This window comes from Rutilus rutilus (assembly GCF_951802725.1).
Source record: "Rutilus rutilus genome assembly, chromosome: 13".
Classification (NCBI taxonomy): Eukaryota; Metazoa; Chordata; class Actinopteri; order Cypriniformes; family Leuciscidae; genus Rutilus; species Rutilus rutilus.
Window position 1 is genome coordinate 36,452,375 of NC_140218.1, and position 19,762 is coordinate 36,472,136.

General features: G+C 40.4%; 1 protein-coding gene across 4 annotated transcripts; it reads left to right on the forward strand.

Annotated features, from left to right (window-relative positions):
• The first annotated feature begins 11,468 nt into the window (after window positions 1-11,468).
• LOC311302960 (uncharacterized protein) lies at window positions 11,469-17,658 on the forward strand. Of its 4 annotated transcripts, none has more exons than XM_084429132.1 (6): window positions 11,469-11,682; window positions 11,896-11,921; window positions 12,353-12,505; window positions 12,586-12,708; window positions 13,648-13,674; window positions 16,693-17,658. In XM_084429132.1, exons 2-6 carry the CDS (start codon window positions 11,915-11,917, stop codon window positions 17,511-17,513), a joined length of 1,131 nt encoding a protein of 376 aa, XP_084285258.1. In that variant the 5' UTR covers window positions 11,469-11,682; window positions 11,896-11,914; the 3' UTR covers window positions 17,514-17,658. The 4 variants fall into 4 exon arrangements, with proteins under 4 accessions (XP_084285258.1, XP_084285259.1, XP_084285256.1 ...); XM_084429131.1 differs by having other exon boundaries at window positions 11,488-11,674; XM_084429133.1 differs by lacking the exon at window positions 11,896-11,921 and having other exon boundaries at window positions 11,469-11,674.
• The last annotated feature ends 2,104 nt before the right edge of the window (window positions 17,659-19,762 follow it).

The window sequence follows — 19,762 nt, forward strand, 5'->3', positions numbered from 1 at the left end:
GTCTCCACCTATAGCTGGTGTGTGGTGAGAGCACTGTCTCCACCTATAGCTGGTGTGTGTTGAGAGCTTTGTCTCCACCTATAGCTGGTGTGTGGTGAGTGCTCTGTCTCCACCTATAGATGGTTTGTGGTGAGAGCTCTGTCTCCACCTATAGCTGATGTGTGGTGAGTGCTCTGTCTCCACCCATAGCTGGTGTGTGTGGTGAGCGTTCTGTCTTGACCTAAAGCTGGTGTGTGGTGAGAGCACTGTCTCCACCTATAGCTGGTGTGTGGTGAGCGCACTCTCTCCACCTATAGCTGGTGTGTGGTGAGCGCTCTGTCTTCACCCAGAGCTGGTGTGAGGTGAAAACTTTGTCTCCACCTAAAGCTGGTGTGTGGTGAGAGCACTGTCTCCACCTATAGCTGGTGTGTGGTGAGAGCACTGTCTCCACCTATAGCTGGTGTGTGGTGAGAGCACTGTCTCCACCTATAGCTGGTGTGTGTTGAGAGCTTTGTCTCCACCTATAGCTGGTGTGTGGTGAGAGCACTGTCTCCACCTATAGCTGGTGTGTAGTGGGAGCACTATCTCCACCTATAGCTGGTGTGTGGTGAGAGCACTGTCTCCACCTATAGCTGGTGTGTGGTGAGCGTTCTGTCTTCACCTAAAGCTGGTGTGTGCTGAGAGCACTGTCTCCACCTATAGCTGGTGTGTGGTGAGCGCTCTGTCTCCACCTATAGCTGGTGTGTGGTGAGCGCTCTGTCTCCACCTATAGCTGGTGTGTGGTGAGAGCACTGTCTCCACCTATAGCTGGTGTGTAGTGGGAGCACTATCTCCACCTATAGCTGGTGTGTGGTGAGAGCACTGTCTCCACCTATAGCTGGTGTGTGGTGAGCGTTCTGTCTTCACCTAAAGCTGGTGTGTGCTGAGAGCACTGTCTCCACCTATAGCTGGTGTGTGGTGAGCGCTCTGTCTTCACCCAGAGCTGGTGTGAGGTGAGAGCTTTGTCTCCACCTAAAGCTGGTGTGTGGTGAGAGCACTGTCTCCACCTATAGCTGGTGTGTGGTGAGAGCACTGTCTCCACCTATAGCTGGTGTGTGGTGAGAGCACTGTCTCCACCTATAGCTGGTGTGTGTTGAGAGCTTTGTCTCCACCTATAGCTGGTGTGTGGTGAGTGCTCTGTCTCCACCTATAGATGGTTTGTGGTGAGAGCTCTGTCTCCACCTATAGCTGATGTGTGGTGAGTGCTCTGTCTCCACCCATAGCTGGTGTGTGTGGTGAGCGTTCTGTCTTGACCTAAAGCTGGTGTGTGGTGAGAGCACTGTCTCCACCTATAGCTGGTGTGTGGTGAGCGCACTCTCTCCACCTATAGCTGGTGTGTGGTGAGCGCTCTGTCTTCACCCAGAGCTGGTGTGAGGTGAAAACTTTGTCTCCACCTAAAGCTGGTGTGTGGTGAGAGCACTGTCTCCACCTATAGCTGGTGTGTGGTGAGAGCACTGTCTCCACCTATAGCTGGTGTGTGGTGAGAGCACTGTCTCCACCTATAGCTGGTGTGTGTTGAGAGCTTTGTCTCCACCTATAGCTGGTGTGTGGTGAGAGCACTGTCTCCACCTATAGCTGGTGTGTAGTGGGAGCACTATCTCCACCTATAGCTGGTGTGTGGTGAGAGCACTGTCTCCACCTATAGCTGGTGTGTGGTGAGCGTTCTGTCTTCACCTAAAGCTGGTGTGTGCTGAGAGCACTGTCTCCACCTATAGCTGGTGTGTGGTGAGCGCTCTGTCTCCACCTATAGCTGGTGTGTGGTGAGCGCTCTGTCTCCACCTATAGCTGGTGTGTGGTGAGCGCTCTGTCTTCACCTAAAGCTGGTGTGTGGTGAGAGCACTGTCTCCACCTATAGCTGGTGTGTGTTGAGAGCTTTTTCTCCACCTATAGCTGGTGTGTGGTGAGTGCTCTGTCTCCACCTATAGATGGTTTGTGGTGAGAGCTCTGTCTCCACCTATAGCTGATGTGTGGTGAGTGCTCTGTCTCCACCCATAGCTGGTGTGTGTGGTGAGCGTTCTGTCTTGACCTAAAGCTGGTGTGTGGTGAGAGCACTGTCTCCACCTATAGCTGGTGTGTGGTGAGCGCACTCTCTCCACCTATAGCTGGTGTGTGGTGAGCGCTCTGTCTTCACCCAGAGCTGGTGTGAGGTGAGAACTTTGTCTCCACCTAAAGCTGGTGTGTGGTGAGAGCACTGTCTCCACCTATAGCTGGTGTGTGGTGAGAGCACTGTCTCCACCTATAGCTGGTGTGTGGTGAGAGCACTGTCTCCACCTATAGCTGGTGTGTGTTGAGAGCTTTGTCTCCACCTATAGCTGGTGTGTGGTGAGAGCACTGTCTCCACCTATAGCTGGTGTGTAGTGGGAGCACTATCTCCACCTATAGCTGGTGTGTGGTGAGAGCACTGTCTCCACCTATAGCTGGTGTGTGGTGAGCGTTCTGTCTTCACCTAAAGCTGGTGTGTGCTGAGAGCACTGTCTCCACCTATAGCTGTTGTGTGGTGAGAGCACTGTCTGCACCTATAGCTGGTGTGTGTTGAGAGCTTTGTCTGCACCTATAGCTGGTGTGTGGTGAGAGCACTGTCTCCACCTATAGCTGGTGTGTGGTGAGAGCTGGTGTGTGGTGAGCGCTCTGTCTCCAACTATAGCTGGTGTGTGGTGAGCGCTCTGTCTCCACCTATAGTTGGTGTGAGTTGAGAGCACTGTCTCCACCTATAGCTGGTGTGTGGTGAGCGCTCTGTCTTCACCTATAGCTGGTGTGAGTTGAGAGCACTGTCTCCACCTATAGCTGGTGTGTGGTGAGCGCTCTGTCTCCACCTATAGCTGGTGTGTGGTGAGAGCACTGTCTCCACCTATAGATGGTGTGTGGTGTGCGCTCTGTCTCCACCTATAGCTGGTGTGTGGTGAGCGCTCTGTCTCCACCTATAGCTGGTGTGTGGTGAGAGCACTGTCTCCACCTATAGATGGTGTGTGGTGAGCGCTCTGTCTCCACCTATAGCTGGTGTGTGGTGAGCGCTCTGTCTCCACCTATAGATGGTGTGTGGTGTGCGCTCTGTCTCCACCTATAGCTGGTGTGTGGTGAGCGCTCTGTCTCCACCTATAGCTGGTGTGTGGTGAGAGCACTGTCTCCACCTATAGATGGTGTGTGGTGAGCGCTCTGTCTCCACCTATAGCTGGTGTGTGGTGTGCGCTCTGTCTCCACCTATAGCTGGTGTGTGGTGAGAGTGTGGGTCTGGGGTGATTTGTGCCAAAGGGCCTGGGTTAAGTTGTGCCAGATCCAGACCACTTAGACCTACATACTCACAAGGGATAATCTTGAGAAGTGAGGAGATGGGCATGCCTCATCATTGTTTGACTTAGGCCTGCCTGCTATTTGTTTAATTTAGCTAACACTGATTTCAGTTTTGAGTTTGCACTATGTTATTAAAGAGAAGTTTTATTCCGTTTTTAATTGGCCTATGTCACAATAGGATGTTTAGACCTAGTCACTTTATTCTTATACTGTATGTTACATAATTGACAGACAGCGCTATGTCAACAGGCATCTATTTGCCAAAGCCTTTTTGCCTGAAATGATTCACAAATATCATATATTGTGTTGCTATGGTGCTCTAAATGGTTGCTAGGGCGTAGCTTGATAGCTTCACAATGATCCTGAGAGACTGATTGGTCGTCTGAGTAAAATGAGCCCGCCCCCTTGTCTCTATGACACTGTGATCCAGAGTTATGTTCAACACAAAATCCCTATGCAATTGACCATAGTAGGAAAAACACATGCTATGGTATTCCAGGGTGACAATATCTAAATAAACCTTAAATTAGTAATTTTGTATTGAATGTATCTTGCTTTCATATAGCATTACGGTTCATAACATTAAAATGTTCTGTTTTACTTCAGAAATCACTGGCACAATTTACCCCAATGTATTCCCCCAAAGGCACAACTTCCCCCGCACCAGGGGCAAGTTGTGCCATGAGACCACTTTTTTCCCAAAAGCTATATTTCTGAAACAATTTATTTCAGATCCAAAGTTATTGTTCTCAGGGATGCACCACATCCTGAAATATATGTACATCCTTAAGTTGAAGGCATTACTGCCATGGCCTCACTTTACAGTCACTTTGAGTAAAAACTGGCACAACTCACCCCACTTTCCCCTAATTACTGACAGAATTTTCATTTCAACTAACCCTTTAAACAAGACTCTTTGACTATGAGGGCTCCCCGGAACTTACTGTTGGGCCTTTTGTGAATATGAAGACCCCAAAACCCAATCCCATCCTGTTTAAAATTATATTTATTTGAACCACTCTTTGAGTTTCTTTCTTTGAGTGAAAGGTATTTGAAAATATAAGAGCTCAAACCCATGTTCAGTGTGCAAATGAAATGGAACAGTAAAAAGTCTTGTACCTGGATTTTAGTGGACTCAAACCTCTTTTTAGTTGTAATACAGTGTCTCCATTACATCTACACTAGTTGTAGGAATCAAAGTATTTACAAGTTTTTCTGAATGGACCTGCACAGCCAGATCGAGGCGGCTGGCATAGTGGTGTTTGGCATCTCCATGTGCTCCTGTTTTGGTATCGCACATTGACTCTAAACAAATTAAACATGTATTTTTGACTTACAGGTTTTGCTGTTGCAGTGTACATACATTGTGAATTAGGAAAAGTAAAATACTTTTTTTTTTTTTTTTTTTACCTTGAAAAAAAGCTTGCAGAAAATAGTTTTGTTAGAATCATCCTCAAACTTAATCCGGAACTTGGTAAAACATGTATTTTTATTTCAAGACTCTAGTCTTAATATATTTTTTTCATTTTCGAAACTTTTTTCGTAGTGTTTTCTTTAACGTTCACTGTTTAGCATTAAATCATGTTTGCTGAAATTGTCCAGTAATAACCATCTGCAGCCCTGGGACATTTTTCACCAGAATGACACATACTATTTTGAATAGCAGGAACTAGACTTAGGCAGCAGCACAAGTATGAATACACAGACTTACCAAAGAGCTAGACACGAGTAAAACAATCAGGGGAGGCACAAGAAATGGTTACTGAGGGGAAATATAACAACATAAAGACATGAATGAATGAATGAACTTGAACCAGAGTAATAACAGCTAACTCACCCTCGTTGTTGCCCGTTCACTTTTGTTTTGTTGTACATTTTACAGCTCACAGCATGTTTGGCTGTTTTTGAATGAAACCGAGACCATCTTGACCAGCAGGTGTTGCTTTCGGACAGCAACTGGACTTCAGTCTACAGCTCAATATAGACAGCAGAACACATTGTTATTTTTGAACTGGGAAACATGCAGTCAACAGGTGGTATATTTCTTTTAAACTTCAAACAAACAAAGTCAATTTACAGTCAGAACTGCAACAATAGGGTACATATACATAAACATAAACATAAACATAGAAAACACACAGCTAGGCTAAACATTATTAAAGGACTCACAAACAGAAACAGTTTAATTGCTTTCTTATTATGTGAATGAAAAATAGTCTTGATATATATATATATATATATATATATATATACAGTGGGTACGGAAAGTATTCAGACCCCCTTAAATTCCCCTTAAAAGGTCAAAGGAACTGCCTGAAGAGCTCAGAGACAGAATTGTGGCAAGGCACAGATCTGGCCAAGGTTACAAAAAAATGTCTGCTGCACTTAAGGTTCCTAAGAGCACAGTGGCCTCCATAATCCTTAAATGGAAGACGTTTGGGACGACCAGAACCCTTCCTAGAGCTGGCCGTCCGGCCAAACTGAGCTATCGGGGGAGAAGAGCCTTGGTGAGAGAGGTGAAGAAGAACCCAAAGATCACTGTGGCTGAGCTCCAGAGATGCAGTCGGGAGATGGGAGGAAGTTGTAGTAAGTCTGCAGCCATCCACCAGTAGATTAATTAATTAATATTGTATTCTTTCCTTTTATTTGAGGGGATATTAGTAAAACCAAATATAACATTTTCTAAGCACAAAGAAAAGGTGGTGGAGTCAATGTTATCAATTACAAATAATCTTTCCAAAATTTCCTAACATGAGCGCAATGGCAAAATGAATGAAACAAGGTTTCAGCCAATGTATTGCAAAAAGAACAGATCAAATCAATATCCTTTTAAAATTGAACAAGAAATGTATTTACTGGGTAGTCTCTGTGTGAGATGTTAAAACTTATTTCCTTAACTTTATTTACCAATAAATATTTGTTTGGTAAAGTCCAGGGGCCTGTTTCAGAAAGGAGGTTAAGTGAAAACTCTGAGTATGTTAACCCTGAAATGAGGGAAACTCTTGAGTTTTCTGTTTCAGAATGGGAGGTATGTTAAACCTGAGAAAGCAGAGTAAGTCAAGCCTGTTTCAGAAAGAGAGGTAACTTATACTCAGAGTCAGTTACCATGGTGACTTACCCTGTGAACCTAACCTGGTCGGGAGCAGGTTTTCTTCGGTAAACCCAGAGTTTCTTTCGGTCTCCTCCCATTTTTTAAAGAGGAAGCAGTGTTTAAACACCTTATTCATTCTTTCAGTACCTTTTTATTAATAAAATTAATCTTTTATTAAAAAATAAAAGATTGCTATTTTTACTGCTGTTTTTTTATTTATTTTTTTTATATAAGATGAAGTCTATATAACTCCTTAACTGGCAACTGAAAATACAGTAGTAGATTAGAGTTACATAATAGTTCTAAACAAATTCTACAGAATTAAACTGGCATTTACTGAGAATCACTGAACTGTGTTGATCTGTGCAACAGAAGTTGATGGACCGTCCTCCTGCTGTTCTTCCACACTCTGGGGCGGAGGGAGAGATAAGAATACCCGTTTATACTTAGATTTAAACTTAGATTCTATAGGCTACTCCACATAAAATGTGAAATAATCAGAATGTGTAGATTGTTTAATGTGTAGACACATAATATTAACATTACCTCTGTAGGCCTCTCTGTGGCAGCAGAAACTCTTTATCACCATGTGATGAGCATTTGGTTAGTGCACTTTATAACACTATTTGTCATAATTTCTGGTGTATTGAGTGGCTACTTACGACTGCCTGGGGTTCTGTTGGGACAGGAGGCTCCAAAAGACAGATATTACCATCAGAGTCTATTGGGACCAACAAAAAACCTAACCCAAAGTAAAATATATGGAAATATAAAAAAATAGCCTATATAAAAAATAACACATATGTAAACCTCTTACATTTTATGAAGGCCCTTGGATCTTCGGGAGTGACTGGCTCTGAAGTCCCTCCAGGAATTCCCTCAGCCAAAAATGCTAGACACTGGATGCTATTTAGTTATTTAATATGTCAAATGTTTGTAAAGTCAGGCCTACACCCATGATATGCTCAAGCCTTACCTGATTGAATTATGTTTTTATATTTCATTTTCAGCTGCTGCCATGTTCTTCTAATGCCTGCAGGATTGCACCTACGTGAAAATTAAAATTAGGTTGAATAACATACTGTTCTTCCAGTTTCACCTCTGATATTATAACAGTTGGGTAAGTTACTTGTATACTACAAATGACATCTTCAACAGTGTAATTAGATTAATGTAATAATGACTATGTTTAGAAATTATTGGTCTACTTATTACTAATTACTAAATCCCATGTCAACCTTAAACACTTGAACAATACAAGGAGAGACAAGAAACTGCACTTTTAATACTTTCAAATATACAATTGCATGAATTATTCTTGAATTGACCAAAGTGTGTAGAGGGAGAAGGTTACATTAAAAATATACCTTTTAAAAATGTATGTTAAATAGCCTTGTTTATAGAATTGTTCTATAGTCTAATACAATTACATCAGATTTTACTTTAAATTACAGAAGAATTAAGAGTAATCCCTTTAATTAAATTACAGTATTTAGATTACTTGGTAATTAATTACACCCATCACTGTATAACAGTAATTAAAATGTAAACTTATAACTTATAAACAAAATAATGTTCGTACTCTCCATATGCTTGCAGAAGCTCATCCAGTTCTGCTGGTGAGAAACATAGACAGTATATAAACTGGACACAGCGACCCCATTGGATTCAACGGAGACAAGTGAAGTCAAATAGAAGCTCTTACTTCCTGGGGGTCGAGCGTACTGCGCAGACTCAAACTGAGCTTGACGACGTAGATGTGACGTGAGCAACCCGTCTGTCTTCTAGTAGCTGTGCCAAGAGAAATCTAAATCATTCCCTTCCGAAACTTGCAGAGACGGAGAGTGTGAGCAGGAGGTGTCCATGAGCTAGGAGCAGGAGAAACTTTTGCTATGTATTCTGATTCATTATTTTGTCATTTTGCCTCCACGTCCCCCCGATTGCCCGCGAGCTTCTCCTCCTGTCCCTACGGTAATCTCTCTACTGTGCGACAGAGAGTCGTGTGGTTATGACGCAATCGTTAGCCTAATTGTACAAAAATTGCTTCTATAACGGAAGCTACAAGGTAATGGAGCCTTTTATACATTTTCGTGTTTCTTTAGAAATAAATAATGGACAAATGGAGTCTTTAAACGCCTCAGATGTGAAGTTATTCGCTGTCAAAGTGACGCCAAAATGAATGGGAGTCAATGGGATGCTAACAGCAGGTGGGGGTCCGCTAGCCAATGGCGGCGCCCGGGGGTACCTTCAAAATAATAGAAAACCCTGCCCCCCTGGTGAGAAATATGAAGACCTCTTTTTGTCTGCCGCTGTTGCCATGGTGACTCATAATATCTGCGCTCCATTGATAATGGCTTTTTATAGTTGTGGTGCACGCGCTTAACTCAGAGTCAGTCAACTCAGAGTTGATTGAACTAACTCATTTCAGCTGTTCTGTAACCAAAAACTCAGAGTTTCCCATATCAGGGTAAGTCAACTCAGAGTTCAAGTTTTAACTCAGAGTTGGTTGAACCTCCTTATTGAAACAGGCCCCAGGTGGCCTTCCATAATAAACAACACAGTTTGGCCTGAGGGTTGTTCCATAAAAGACACTTAGAAAAGCGGGGATTAAACTCCAAAAGTTGGGGCTAAAGTGGTTCCATAAAAGGTAATTGAAGTTCACGCAATCTCACTAATTTGATCCAGGTTTATCTAGATAATTGCGTGTGCACGCGTTTCTGAAGCAGCCCTAGAGGTCGATCGTGGATCAAATCGATCCACCATCAAACAGCGTATATTTTGTGCTGTTTTATGCGTTTGTGACATGTTTTTTCCCCCTCAGTGCAAAACTTACATTTTACAGTTATATTCTCCATCTGTAAATGTTAGAAAGTCATGCATATATACCCATTTTGCTGATAATCTTCATATTGAACGAGCGCTGCTGCGCGCATGCGCGCCATAGGAGCGCAACAATTCAGACTAAAATATACATTTTGCTTGGAAAATTAATATGCGATATTTTATAACACCAGAAATATCTTCTAATTATAATAATTTATCTTTAGGATGTTGGATAAGTTGCAGTGAACTTCTAGCGAACAGAAGTAGCCTAATTCAGGGAAGATTTGTTTTAAGAAACTAAATATATTAAGATACAAAATATAGTTTTGGGTACAGGACCTATGCTATTTAATAAAGATGATGTATACTTATTTAGAATGCTGAGAATTACAGCTTTTAATGCAATCATTTTTTGGAGAAAGCAAGAATCCCCAGTTTTAAATGAGTAGATTTAGTTTCTAAAGTACATTATGGAGAAGATAACATGAAATTAAGAGCAAATGTATACATTTTGAAAAGATATGTGCAACTCTAAAATCAAAGAATATTCCATAAAATAAAGGAATATATAGCCTACATTAATTACATTTTTATATAACCCTCCCTCCCTTTTATTTCTAGTTATTTGTTATTTTATTTATTGACTTATTTAATATTGAATATTTGATATTTAAATAATATTACTTATGTGTCATTATAAGAGTTTCATATAAATATGTGAATGTTAAATTTAATATTTTTTTATTGTTTTTTGTCTTTTTCCCCTTAAATCATATGTAAAAGTGTCTAACTATGTACTTTTTGGTTATTGTTCTAATTATGTGTTTTTTAGGCTATGTGTTGGTGGGTATTATCACAAAAGAAAAAAAAGTAGAAGGAAAAAGAAGGAAAATTTATTGGGGGAAAATATGATGTCTTTAAAGGAACTGCCCATTTGTATAATTGTGTTAAATTTGAATTGAAAGACATAATAAAGTACATAATATATATATATATATATATATATATTATATATATATATATATATACTGGTAAGATGAATCTGAGCTTAGTAATTGACAGTATATTAGCCTACATTTAAAAATTCTAAATAAGGCACATCTAATGTCCAAATAACAAATATTTTAGCATATATATATATATATATATATATATGCTAAAATATTTGTTATTTGGACATTAGATGTGCCTTATTTAGAATTTTTAAATGTAGGCTAATATACTGTCAATTACTAAGCTCAGATTCATCTTACCAGTTAAAATGTAGTCTGTGATTTTGTAATTATTTATTTTTAATTTTGTGATTTTAACTTCAGCTTTAAAAAGCTTTTTTTTTTTTTTAGATTGTGTTCGAATGTTCTTCTAATCGTAAACATGTACTACAGCTGCCAAACAAACCTGAGAGAAATGTATTCATAAATCTTTAAAACAATCTAGTTAAATCTTGGGCACAAATCATTCAGCCAGTAAAAAAAAAAAACCTGTAGTATCTATCTATCTATCTATCTATCTATCTATCTATCTATCTATCTATCTATCTATCTATCTATCTATCTATCTATCTATCTGTAAACAATCAGTGAAAAAGGCTCACTCTATGAACACAATACGTTAAAAAAGTGGCACAATGAGATGACATTAATCTATCTAGGTCTATATTGTCTAATTTATCATTGTAGCCCTAAAGTTGATTTTCTGAATACTGTGTATTTATTTTTGGACTAATAGTGGTTAAGAAAGTCCAGTAATAGTATGAGAGAGTGTCAGTGGTAATATCATTGTGTTCTTGTAGGTCAGTGTTAGAGGATCTGTGTAACAACTGAGGCTTAGCCTGACAGTTAGCCTGCCCTGGACCAGGCTAGTTTCCCAGCATAAGTTGCCAGGGTAACTGAGTTTGAACTATTTTAAGTTTGCTTTATGAAACAGAATCCACCGACAATAAGTCTGACTAACCAAAATAAGCCTGGCTTGTATTCTAATCTTGTTTTATGGAACAACCCTCTGGTAACAATGTCTTTTTGAGATAAAGAACAAATAGTTTTATTAACATTTAAAAATCCGGGGCAATCAGCAGATGGTGTAGTTTACAGCAGTGTTGACCAGACATGTTAAATAATATGTATTTTTTAATAGACAAATAGACAAATTTACATACAAAATAGGCACTGTACAAACAATATTAACCGTTTTTAAAATGTATTTATTATGTCCATCCATGGTGTTGACAGCTCTACGTCTTTCAAAATGCGACGACCACGTGATCTGGCGTCATACATGTGCGCAAAGCAAGCAGCTCAGCCATCTTGTATTTTTATTTTATTAATAAACAGCTTTTTAAACCGCGATCGATTGGTCCGCTTGAAGGTGTGATATGATCTTTATAGACTGTAGTGTGTATCGAGAGAACGGGCAGAGATTTGACTGCGGTACATCCACACCATCTGTTTGTGGCAGGTCAGTAGGTATGTCTTTGTGTGTTAAACTGGTTATTACCTTAGCAGAATCACCATGGTAACCATAGTTTACACTGAAATGCCATAGTTATTGTTCCTACTGTAAAATAAATGTATTAATTTTAAATGAACTGTAAGAAGCTTTCACAATCTTTAATTAAATTACAATTGGATAGTGTTTGGTGTTTGCTATTAATTCTATTTTATATGTATATATTTTAGGCTCTGGAAGTAAATAGTCATGACAGGTGAGTGTAATGCATTTAATAAAAACTTCTATAATAAGATGATGGTTCATAAGATTGACTGTAATTATATTCAGATTCAAAACATGTATTATGAAGCTCTTATGTTTGTATTTACAAGCAAAGGATGAGCATGCAATGCATATGAAGGAAAATTTTCCATTGGTTCTCTCAAGAATTTCCTAAGCTGGTTAACATTACTTTAGTAAACCGCAGTCTTGCCTCAAACGTGAAATTTTAAAGCTACTGCATTGTTTTAAAAAGATAAGTTCATTTGGATGGTAAATGAGGAAACGGCAGCAAAAAGAAATAGACATATTATTAATGCAACACAGTTTCTTTATTATCTTAAGCAACTTGTGGGAAACTCCATCCATATGCAGTCCTTTAAAGCTTGCATTTCATGTTGTTTTTGTCCCTCTTTTTGTTCACAGAGAGAATCTTTGTGTTTGTTGATGAAGAGGAGCTTTTCAGTGTGATGAAGGACCTTGACTGTCTCTACTGTAGGAATCCAGTTACTGCATCTAAACATCACCTCAAAAAAAGACATCTCAGATTCGCTATATACTATAAAGACTCTGGCATTGGTAATTGAGCATTTCCTCAGGTGTTGTGTTGCGCAGAGATGACGTTCTGCAGCTCTAACGCTGTCTGTTGTTTGTGACAGGGAAGTTCTCCATCCCCTGTTACTGTGCTGACGGAGGCCATGGCCGGAGCCACTGGCATTGCCCAATGTGCATGAAAATACTGCAAAGGACAAAGGATTACAAAATCCATATTACCAACCATGGTTTGTGCCTATTTAAATACATTTCGTATTGAATTATGTTATAGGAGTGGAATTACTGCCCTTTTACTCGATATATTGTATGATTGAAAATCATCTATTTTGTTTTCATAAGTTTGGATCTACTTGTTTATCATTATTGTCCCTATTATAGAATAAAAGCAAACTTTTTAAGATTTAAGTTGATCAACTACACTGGCCATCTCTGTCTAGATTCCAGCTCGGTTCGCTGTTGCTATCATTGCATTCTGGGATGTGTTTAAACATTATTGAATTGAGTTCAAATGTACACTGAAAGGATATTTTTCCTTCAATATACAGTCAAACCAACATGTATTCAGACATTTCTCACATTATCACAGTTTATTCGCTATAGTTTAGAAAATGGTAATAAAATATGACGAGATCAGTTGATATTTCACTGGTTTTGTCCATCTTCTGTTAGACTGTCTCACAGATGAGTTATGTTGAATATCTGTCAGCTGTTAAATTTAACTACACAATTAGATAATACCAGTTTAGCTCAACCAATCACCAAGCAATGCTTCATTTTGTTCAGTCTGTGTGTAAAAAGAGCATTAGCAATGAAAAACTCTTCAGCAAAACATGGTCAAGTCAAAGTGTCGGAATAATTTTTGGTCCCAAATTTTTATAAATGTTACTGGTAGTCACTGTATGAAGAATTTTTGGGTATAATATGTCACAGTTTGCTTTATTTTGCTCTCCTTGCTTACATAAATTAACTATAGTGTCCTGCACACACTTGTAAAAAGATATAAAAAAAATTATACCTGGTGTCTGAATAATGTTTGGTTTGACTGTGTATAACTATAACTCCCTTGATTGTGACTGAGCTTTGTTTTTGTCATTTCTTTGTAATAAGAGTAATAAGTCTGCAGTTATTAACATGCTTCAATTCTGATCTGTTTCATGCAATTGCAGGTGTTGAGATGACAGACAAATCCACAGGTGAGAAATGGCATTTAATCATTTTCAGTTACGTTTATCCATTGATTGAATTAATGGCTGTTTCCAAAACCACAGCAACTGCTACTGTCGTTCAGTAGTGACTAAAAGTCGGCATTGAGCGGAAGTCTTTTCTTCTTAATTGACCCTTCGCAGGGAGTTTGATTGACAGGCGATCTGACCTATCATAATCCGCCGAATCCGCCATTTTTGTCCGACAAATCGGTCAGGAGAGTTAGTAGATTAACGTTGGATGATTTGAACTTGAGAAACGGTGTGTACTGACGTCTTTCCGTGGTTAAAACAACATTCCTTCTGATGTTCATTCATGTTTATTTGATGCTATCAATATGAACTAGAAGATGAGATGATCGGTTCACGAGCAGCTTTAACTGAGGCGCATTTTCACGACACATTAAAGAGCCACAAAACGCTATTTATTGTTTAAATTTTGTTTATTTTGGTCTATCCTGTCTGTTGGCGTGTTGTCTGTGTCCTCTCTGCTCCGCGATGTATTTTTCACTGCGTGAGAACATGTGTGTCGGGAGAGCGCTTGTGGCTTGTCGGACATAGCGACGGTAACTGAAGGGGGCGGGTCTTTGCGAACGGTCAATTGTGCCGTATATCCGTTTGAAACGGGCTCTGGAAGAACAAATGTGGGCGGGGCTTGATTTTGTCCACGGGGAATTGATTGGACTGTTGTGGTTTGCTATTGGCTGATCTGATGTGAGTGACAGGTAGCCCCGCCCTCGTCATCAGAGAAGAGAAGAGATGCAAGAGGAAGGGGAAGTTATTTAGATTAGAGATTACAAGTTTCCCACACAGATTCAGGTTTAATGCAAATTCACATGCAAATTCAGTGCGTTTGAAGCTGCAACAGAAAGCTGCTGTCACAGAAAGTGACTTCTATTGCTTCATACATTGCCACAATGGACCTTTTTTTGCCTGTGACATTTGACTAATGTGAATGAGCGCAGCTTACACAGTGTCCACCACACCGGACGCGAGCGGTGCGATCTGACAAAAGACAACTGAACCCATTATAATCAGTGATGCTGTGCGACAAGACACATCCCCAACTGTAAACTAATGATCCGCTCTATTTCTGATGAACTTCAAGCGCTCAAGCAGCTTCTGAACAAATGGATTAGCAGCGGCTTCCTTGTGGCGTCCGGTGTAGAGACTCGAGCTGTTGCTGCGCGGTCGCTTCCTGTGGGAGACACGCGGTTAAAGGCACACTGTATCAAAATATCCAAAAACCACTACAACAGTGTTATATATTTTGTTTATTTGTGTACTTATATTATCCCAAATGTTTCCAAGAATGTTTAAATCCAGAGAAATAAGCCGTTTTAACCAGGTCACAGGACACTTAAGTGTACGGACGCACAAATCTGTGCGTGAAATGTGCGTACGAACGATTTTAAGAACAAATCACGATTCACCAAAAATTTCGTAATCAAATTTATTCTAAATTTACGGAATAAAATATAGGAACAACTGAAACCACACGTACGCAAAAAGCACTTTCTCCGTACAGTCTTATAATCATGTTAAAGCTGCAGTCTTTAACTTTTTTGGATTAAAAATTATCCCAAATACATTTGAGCGAGTGCATAACCAGCTGGTGTTCAACACTCTCTGCTTGGCGTAGCTCGATTCAGAACTGTAAGCTTGTAATAATGTTTTTAACTCCAGTGGTACTGGTGGATTTCCGCGGGAAATTCGAGCATGTCTTTGCGTCATTACGTCACATCTGTCCACATAAAGCAGAGTCTCGGCTAGTCGGCGATGAGTGTGAGGATGTTGAGGTGGAGATTTATAGCCTTTTCTCACAGCACTGGATATAATTAAACTTATCAATTTGATGGCGGATCCAGAAAGGTTCAAACGACAATCACCAACTGGAGATTCACCCGTTGTAAAACGCGAAAGACTTCGGAGTGGCTACAGAAAAAAAGAGACTGCAACCGGCTCATGCGAAAACAAGGATAATATCGGAAGGGCATTAAATGTAGTCACGCAATGCTGATGTTGTTAACATTAACAATTTGAGAACAAAGTATAATTTGCACGGTTTGACATGATATGATAAGCGATCGTTAGATTTAATCAGCGCGATTTACTGCAATGCTTTTTTCCCCTTAGTTGATCAGAACAAAAGTGGATGTTACTTGTTCAGACGACATTTTCCGGTGAAAAATCTTATGTTGGTCATACTTCCAAAAAGTAGAATCTGCGATTGCGAATGCCAGTATCCACACGACTGACAGCCTCACATTCTCCTCCAAACATTGGATTCATCCGCTCTGTGCCGGGAGGGGGGAGGGTGATGAGCAGTTGCTCATTAGCATTTAAAGAGACATGCACTGAAACGGGTCGCTGTGATCAGAGCTGTTTTTGAGGAGGTAAAAGGGTGTTGTTTTGCACAACCATTGAGGAACTTTAACCAAAGTATGTTACAAACATTACATGAAGACCCTACAGAATCACACCAACTTGTGGAAAATGGGCATCCAATGACCCCTTTAAGAACAAATTCACGTGCGTACGAACGTTTCACGAGTTCACACTTACATATAATTTGAAGGGGTAGAGTTTAATGCATATTTGGCGTGCTGTCCGGAGGGAGGGCTCCGAGCTCGGAGTTCGGCCCGAACCCAGAGTACTCCCCCCGTATGTAAGTGTTTAAGACTAGAAGCGTGGAGAAGGGGTGGTGGAGGGATGCTGCAAAAACTGTCAATGGAATGAGGTGAGACTGCTGAGTGTATATATACACCTCTTACCATTGATTGCTGAGTGCTCTCCACCTGTGTTAATTATCTGAACGTGCTCCTCCCGAACCTTGTTAATAAAACATCATATTGTGAATTAGGCGGAGATTTTTGGTGAGAAGTTCTCCTGTGCGTACAAATACAAAATAATCCAAGCAGTTATTAGTGAATGAGACCCATTGTCCCTCCAGAAGCAGGATTTGTCTAACGAAACACCCCTGGTCTAACCCATTTTCCCCTTTTCCAGTTGAGCTACAACCCACAACAGTCCTGTTGGAGACCCTGCAAACAGACACTGACGACGGGACAACAGGGAACAAGTCATCGTGCCAGAAGTGTGGAGTCCACTTCACCACCACATCGAACCTGAGGCGGCACGAGAGGCTCCAGCACTGCCAGGACCAGCAGCCCATGTTATGTGTAGATGCCAAAAACGCCATCTACGTCACACCCAAGGACCCGCACGGACCACGAGTGCCCGTTCACGTCCGAAAGTCCTTCTCCTTACAGATTCTGCTCTGTGAGCTGGAGGAATGCTGGGATTTCATGAAAGCGCAGGCGCAGAGAGGAAACCCAGGGCGAGAGTGCCGTCACCTGATGAGAACGAGCCACGCTCGACCCTACACCCCCCCTCCTCCGCTGTGTGTGCGCTCTCTGGAGGACATGACCCGCAGACACCTGCTGTCCAGCCCACACACACAGCAGTGCCAGGAGATACACACCAGGGCGGATTTGGACGGGGTCGATTGCGTGTACCCTGTTTTTTGGGGGGAGCACGAGCTCTCCGAGAGATGCGTGTACTTCTCCGTGTACACCGGCTTTAAGGACAAATGGTGTCAGTTTGGGAGGACGCGCGTCTCGTTCGACACCAGGTCTGGCAGCTGGAAGTGTCTATGTGAATTCAGGAGAAGCCGCTGCGTACACAAGTGTTTGTCCATGTGGTGGCTGTTCCAGGAGCGTCCCGAGCTGTTGGGAAATGCCCTGGGTATGAGCGCTGATGGTGTGGAGGTGCTGGAGGAGGAGGACGGGGTTAAACTGTGTCCAGAGGAGGGGGAGGACATCTGCTAGTGTCACGACAGTCTCTGTGTCTTCAGCCAATAAAAGCACTGGCAATACCCTCGTATTTTGTTACGGTTGGTTCGTACAAACTCTTGTACTGTGTTCTTGTTTATGATGTTGCTACACTCATTTTCTTAAAGGGATAGTTCACCCAAAAATGAAAATTAGCCCATGATTTACTCACCCTGAAGCCATGCTAGGTGTATATGACTATATGATGGCTTGTATCTTCCAAGCTTTATAATGGGAGTGAATGGGTTTTTGTTTTTGGAAGTCCATCAAAGTGCATCTATCCATCATAAAAGTGCATCTATCCATCATAAAAGTGCATCTATCCATCATAAAAGTGCATCTATCCATCATAAAAGTAATCCATACAACTCCTGGGGGTTAATAACAGCCTTCTGATGCAAAGTGATGCGTTGGTGTAAGAAAAATATCCATATTTAAATCTTTATCGACTAAAATAACTATCTTCCGGCAGACGGCCGTACACAAGTCGACTCACGCCACAAGAGTAAAGGTCCTTGCACTGAGTCCGACATTTTCGCATGCGTTTTTCCGTATTCGTGATTGACATAACGTGAGGTCTTTTTAACGCGCGGAAATTTCGGATGCGAATTTCGGCCTCAGTGTGCAAGGACCTTAACACTTGAACTTGACACACTACGTAATGAAGAACGCGGTTGCCCAGCTCTGTGTGTTTGAACAGTGAGAGGCATCAAAGCTTAGGCTACTCCTACATCTACGTCATATATCATCATCAATTGTGACTCTTGTGGCGTGAGTCGACTTGCGTACGGACGTCTGCCTGTTATTTTAGTCGATAAAGTTTTAAATATGGATATTTTTCTTACACGAACGCATCGCTTCACTTCAGAAGGCCTTTATTAACCCCTGCAGAGCTGTTTCAAGCACTTTTATGATGATGGATAGATGTGCTCTGATGGACTTCCAAAAAAATATACCCTTTATCTCTGATTGTGTTCGTCTGAAAGAAGAATGTCATATACACCTAGGATGGCTTCAGGGTGAGTAAATCATGGGCTATTTTTCATTTTTTTGGTGAACTATCCCTTTAATATATGTTATTTTTGTGGTTAAAAAGGTTTTTATGAGATTTAAAACCCTAATGACATTTAAATCTGATTACGCACAGTTTGTGTGAGCGAAATGTGTGGTCATACTTTCAAGGCCAAGTCCAATAACAATATCAGTACACTTCAAATCTAGGCCTTGTAAATCCTGAGCATTACGTGACATAATCTCATGCGACAGATCTAACGAGCGATTTCTACAAAGCAAAGATGCACTGAACTTTGGTGAGTTTATAAATGCCCTGGTTATGTTTGGTCAGGTTTTACACTACTATATGTACATGATGTTCAGTATTAAGATTTTACTTTGCATGTTTATCTATATTTGGACAGCAAAGTCTATAATAAAGACATTTAAGGAGTACAGGCTCAGTGGATGCTCAAGGTTATGCAGTATATTCTTCTGGTTCACGTAAGTTCAAGAATTCGAACGGATCACGAATTAACTTCCGCTAAGAGGACATTTAAGTTGTGTCGATTTAACTTTGTTTCTCACTCACGTGATGTCTGAAGATATTTTACTTTTCCACTTCTAGGTAACAATCACCTAATTAAAACAAGAAATCATGACTGTTATATGGTAATTCAGTGACAGTGAAGGTTATTTATTTACTTTTATGTATATTTAAATATATATATTTTAATATATTTCAGGAATTTACTAAACCGGTTGCAAAGTCTGTCTTTTGTAATGTTATTAATTACATACAGTCAAACCAAAAATTCGTCACCAGATCCAGAATTCTTATTTTTTTTCTTTTTTTAACTAGTGTGTGCAGGACACTATAGTTCATGTATGTAAGTGAGGAGAGCAAAATAAAGTAAACTGTGACATATTATACCCAAATATTCTTCATACAGTGACTACCAGTAAACTATACAAATTTGGGACCAAAAATTATTCAGACACTTTGACTTAACCATGTTTTGCTGAAGTGTTTTTTCTTTAATTGCTACTTCAACCTTTTTACACACAGACTGAACAAAATGAAGAGTTAGTTGGTACTTGTTTGACCTAAATTGGTATTATCTAATTGTGTAGTTAAATTTAACAACTGACAGATATTCAACATAATTCATCTGTGAGACAGTCTAACAGAAGGATGGACAAAACCAGTCAAATATCAACTGATCTTGTCATATTTTATTACCATTTTCAAA